General features: G+C 37.6%; 1 protein-coding gene across 4 annotated transcripts; it reads right to left on the bottom strand.

Moving 5' to 3' along the window:
• Positions 1-765: 765 nt before the first annotated feature.
• si:ch211-214p13.9 (cell surface glycoprotein CD200 receptor 1-A) lies at positions 766-4,890 on the bottom strand. 4 transcript variants are annotated; one of them, XM_031295532.2, is made up of 7 exons: positions 4,462-4,890; positions 3,365-3,412; positions 2,377-2,682; positions 1,890-2,156; positions 1,580-1,676; positions 1,440-1,482; positions 766-1,340 (listed from the first exon to the last, which is right to left on the bottom strand). In XM_031295532.2, the coding sequence occupies exons 1-7, from the start codon at positions 4,526-4,528 to the stop codon at positions 1,251-1,253; spliced, it is 918 nt and encodes a 305-aa protein (XP_031151392.1). In that variant the 5' UTR covers positions 4,529-4,890; the 3' UTR covers positions 766-1,250. The 4 variants fall into 4 exon arrangements, with proteins under 4 accessions (XP_031151392.1, XP_031151383.1, XP_035860429.1 ...); XM_031295523.2 differs by having other exon boundaries at positions 3,359-3,412; positions 4,462-4,889; XM_036004536.1 differs by having other exon boundaries at positions 1,580-1,671; positions 1,885-2,156; positions 3,359-3,412; positions 4,462-4,889.

Here is a 4,890-nt window from a genome sequence, read left to right on the forward strand (position 1 = left end):
CAAGTGTAAAACTAAAAGATGCCACGCGCGGCATGTCCTGTGGACAGCAATGCATTGTCAGTTTCCTCTTTTCTCTTCAACCTAATGATCAGTGCAGGTTGATGCCTACAATTTAATATGAAAATTCAAACAGAAAGTCTAGACCCTGGCTGTTGATTAGGGGACTGTGGATTTTCTCCCCATCACTTACATTGGAAGCACATAAGGTGGGCATCTCCTAATTATTAGGATGAACTGTTAAAGCAAGCAAAGCATGTTCCAATGTACATATTGGCACCTGACAATTGTTTTAGCACAGACTGTTAGCATTATCCTAACACGGACTGTGATACAGTGCTTAATCATGATGGTAGTTTATGTTCTGAGCTCCACCAGATGGCAGCACAGATGTTTTTTCCAGTTTCCATTATCAAACCTCTTGATCAGTTTCTTCAGAAATGGGTTTACTCATAAGAGTACTGAACCAAAATCCAAAACTCACCATTTATTTTAAATGGTCCAGTGCTGATAATCATCATACAGGTGACAAATGTATCAGTTTGCTGCATGTCTACAAAGGAAATCATCTTGACATTTATTCTTTTTAAATATCAGGCCTAACCACAGCAGGAAATCAATGTGATGTGTAGATCACAGACTGCTTTTTACACTTTGTCCAAAATCCATTTAAAACAACATCCTGTACTTGTTTACTTGTTCTTGTGTAGGCTACTATTTTTAATGTTCTTTATAATTTTGTAGAGCTTAGCCACAATGAAACCAATGTGTTCAGATGTGCGTTTAATTTAAACAGATACATAATTATACATTAAGACATTACATGGATACTTAACATTATATTGTCCACATCATCTTAAGGCAATTTTACACCTGTTACTTTGGACTTTTACTGGTTTTACTTAGCAAGAATCCATTAAAAGGTGAGCATCTAAAGTTCGGTAGTCTTGGCGTGCTAAGTCCGGCTGAAGGCGGGATTCTTTACAATTCAGCGGTTCTTTGCATTTGTAGTTTATTATTAATATTATCCATGACACCTATACCCAGTGGACTGCATGCTGTGCATTAAAGCGCCACTGTGTGACACGTACATCCCCTGTTCCATCAGTCAAGAGTTTTGTTTAGGCAGAATTAAACTTAGAGGCTTCCCTCTCTTATCGGAAGTCTTTCATCTCATTCTCTATCTTTACTATTTTTCAGTTTCACAGCCTTCAGTTTCACAGCCTTCAGCCTTCAGAGTGTGATGCATGGTTTTATGTGAACAAATCTGCAGATGAGCAATAGATAGAGTTCACACGTTGAACATAGCTGGCGTAAGGCTCCACTTCCTCCACATCTTCTGTCTGTAAAAACCAGAGAGGTGTCGTGAACAAAGTTTAACAATGTACAGTGAGTAAAACACACAAACCTATAAACTGCAGACATACAGAAAGATTTCCTACCGGTGGAGATTTAGATGGTGAAGTTTCCGTCCGCTGGCATCGCCTGGAGAAAGATGGATGCCCAAACCAGCTCAGTGATTCAACAAAATAGCTTGCAAGTAGTCACTGTAATTCATTTATTATCACATGAAAAGTCTTACCTCAATGTTATGAGTTTCTTATGTGCAAATAATAAAATTCCTGCCAAAAGCACAATGATTACAGCAACAATAAGGATGCACAGCCAAGGAATCTTATCTGCAGTGAGAGAGTGGAGATTAAAGGTTTGTTAATGATCTGCTGGATGTCAACACAGCACATTACATCTATTAACACATTTGTAACTACCACTATAATGTAAAACACCTAGTCAACATGAATCAAAAAAACATAGAATGACGTATTGCTTCTGCACTAAACCCACAGCTTAAATATTTTTCTCTTATGCTATCCACTCTGCAAAAGCCTGACCTTTAAACTGTTTTTTTGGCCACAAAATCTTTTCCTCTTTCCAGTACGGGTGCCTGATGGCACAGCTCAGGTTTTCTTTATCCATTCCCTCAAGCAGCTCCAGGCGACTTTCTACTGTAAAAAATCCATCTAAGCCAGGTTCCACAGTCGATGAGTATCCCGTATGACTCCAGCTGATGTTGGCAGCAGGTTTTCCTCTTTCAGCTTTGCACACTGCCACCATCTTGTTGTCCTTAAACTCTAACCAGGCTGATATATGGGGACCAACTGCAACAGCAAAAAAGGAAATTCCATTAGGCTATTGCCCCATTTTTGCAGTGGAAAAAGGTTAAGTAGCCTAATAAATATTTCAAAATCTAGGCAAGTAAAACAGAAATTGCTGTCTTATAAAATGTTTAGTGAGTGACATGGGCGAACCGAGCCTTTAAGAAATTAACCTTATTGATTACCTTGAAATCATCTATCCTTGTCAGGAGAAAAGTCCTACCTTTGATATCCACATGGATGCGATAATTGTCGTTTCCTCCTGTGTAAACCGACTCACAATTGTAGACCCCCACGTCGTTATTGGAAAAGTTTGAGATGTGCAGGTATGACTGAGCGCTGGATGTGTTTCGGAGTGACTTTCCATCTTTGCAGAGGTCATCGCTTCGGCCTTCATTACTATACCCTATACTACAGTGTTTGTTTTTTAATGTTATAGTCCAGGTAACAAACATCATCTCGTTCCATGTTTTATTGCTGCATGTCAGGTTAACTTCACTCCCCAGGTTGAAAGCTGAATTTCTGACAACTGGAAAAAAAAAGAATGGAAGGAAGAAAAGTTGCATTTTTAATGCACATTATGGTGTAATGATTGTGCTGATTACATCATTTGGGTTTATTCTTATAAATATAAAACAATATACACAGTTTTTCCTAATATATTTTACATAAATATGCAAGGGAAAGAAATTTTACATGGGACATGGATGAGCACAAAAAATAAAACATAAATGAAACAACAAAAATAAAACACTATTACTAACACAATATAACTTTAGTCATGAAGCATCACTCAAAACAGTTATATAATAAATCGCTAGCACTATCAAATTGTTACTGAGAACCACAATGCAAGACAAACAAAATCAAAGCATGTTTTTATTTATTTTGTATTTTAAGAGCTACTGAATGACAAACGTTTTGAAATTACTTTTTCAAAGTGGGCAAACATTTGGTAAAGCCTCTTGATATTTCATAATTACATTTAAAAAAAAAAAAAAAATTATAACTAAACCTTTCTTCTCTAGAAATAACTTTCTAGTTTTTTTTAACTCTTTCAACTCATTTCAACTGAAAAAAAAATGTTTTTGAAATCTGGATTAATAAAGAAAGGAAGTCTTAGTAGTATTAGTTATTAGTTACTTATTTATTATGTTTCTCATACTGCAAAATAGCTGGAGAGAAAAAGGGTGAAAAGAGTTTACCAAAACTTTTAGGAGAAGAAGTGCTGGAGTTCACAGAGGTACTTTGATTAGTTCCTGAGAGAGGTGGAGGTGGAGGTGAGGAACAAGTTAGTAAAACTTAGTAAACACTTTTTTTCAGTCAGAAAGCAGCAGTTAGTGATTCATTCGGAAGTGTTCAATCAGCAGAGCAACCATAGATATAGAACAATCAAAGTGTTTATCTGTTATTGGTTATTTAGTTAGTTAACCAACTGCAGCAGGGCTAAATCACAGACACAAACATGTACTACAAGTATTTACTGTAAAAACAGAAAACGTAGCTGGGGGAAGGAAAACCTGAACATATAAAACAAGCAAATGTTATTGTCATGAGGTCCCCCATTTGCCTGTCTACACTGTAGAATAAGCTAGTACAGTTAGCATTGCTCTTCAGAGAAATGAACTGGAAACTTCCGGGTTCATTGACTGACTTTTACTGCGGAGTGTTATGGGGGTCTGAGACTTGTTTACGTCTGACAGGTGTAAGCAAAACAGCATGCATGAGGTGGGATGGCAAAACCACAGATATCAAACAGATGTGTCTCCTCCAGCTTTCAGAGACCACACAGTGGAGAAAAACTGCATCAGAGCGTTGATCTGAAATCATGCTTTCCACGGAACAAGTGGCAGCGTGCTGCTCGTTTGTTCAGAAAATATGGGGCAAACCTTTCATACATGTGTTATGGAAGATTTTCCTCCGTTATCAGCTTCTGCATTACCCCACCTCCGGGGATTGTTCTTTCCACTGACTGTAGGCCTACACTGAGTCACACCACAGACAATTTACTGTAACCGAAATCTCTGTGCAATCTCACTGTATGGCAATACATGCAACATATTTACATAATTATAAAGTACCACAAATGACACATTCCTACAGTAAAAAAAAAAAAAAAAAAAAAAATCTCTATCATCTGTAGTTGTAGTAACATAATACAATGTTGCTCAGTATATATTAAGACACCACCTTACAAATTCATCTTCGTGGAGGTTTTGTGCACCTCTAAAAAAACATGTCTGTATCTTACAGCTGTAAATGTTAAGTGCTTAAACCAAATGCAAGTAAAATGTCTTAATGTTCAAACCTGGATCTAGGCTCCATGCTTCAGACAACGAGAAGATAATCGCGGCACAGATCATCATATCCCTCATCGCTAGTTGTCTTCAGGATCCTCTGTTAACAGTCAACCACAGAGCCTCTCACACCAGTAAGAAACACATCAGGTCTTCAACTAAATCCAGTAACATCAAACTGAATTGCGTGGTTTTACCTGGGCTATCACGCATTTACCCTAATTTGTGAATTTCACCTTCTCTATTTAAGCCCAATAAGCTCAGGGTTTGATTAAAGCAGGTTCTCCACCCCATCCAGACAAACTGAACATCCTTGACACCCCTCATAATAAAGAAATATAAAGGACATGTGACTAACTAATCCCTCCCTCCTTTTTTCTCTTCCCCTCTCTCCAAACTGCTTTCCACCCAAAGCATCTGCATTTTTCTCCCACACAGGA

The sequence above is a fragment of the Sander lucioperca genome, chromosome 8 (assembly GCF_008315115.2).
Source record: "Sander lucioperca isolate FBNREF2018 chromosome 8, SLUC_FBN_1.2, whole genome shotgun sequence".
NCBI lineage: Eukaryota > Metazoa > Chordata > Actinopteri > Perciformes > Percidae > Sander > Sander lucioperca.

Coding starts and splice junctions, on each gene's coding strand:
- si:ch211-214p13.9 (XM_031295523.2), bottom strand. CDS start 4,528: ATGAGGGATATGATGATCTGTGCCGCGATTATCTTCTCGTTGTCTGAA. Junction 3,413..4,461: donor AGCATGGAGCCTAGATCCAG/GTTTGAACATTA, acceptor CACCTCTCTCAG/GAACTAATCAAAGTACCTCT. Junction 1,341..1,439: donor CACCATCTAAATCTCCACCG/GTAGGAAATCTT, acceptor TGGTTTTTACAG/ACAGAAGATGTGGAGGAAGT.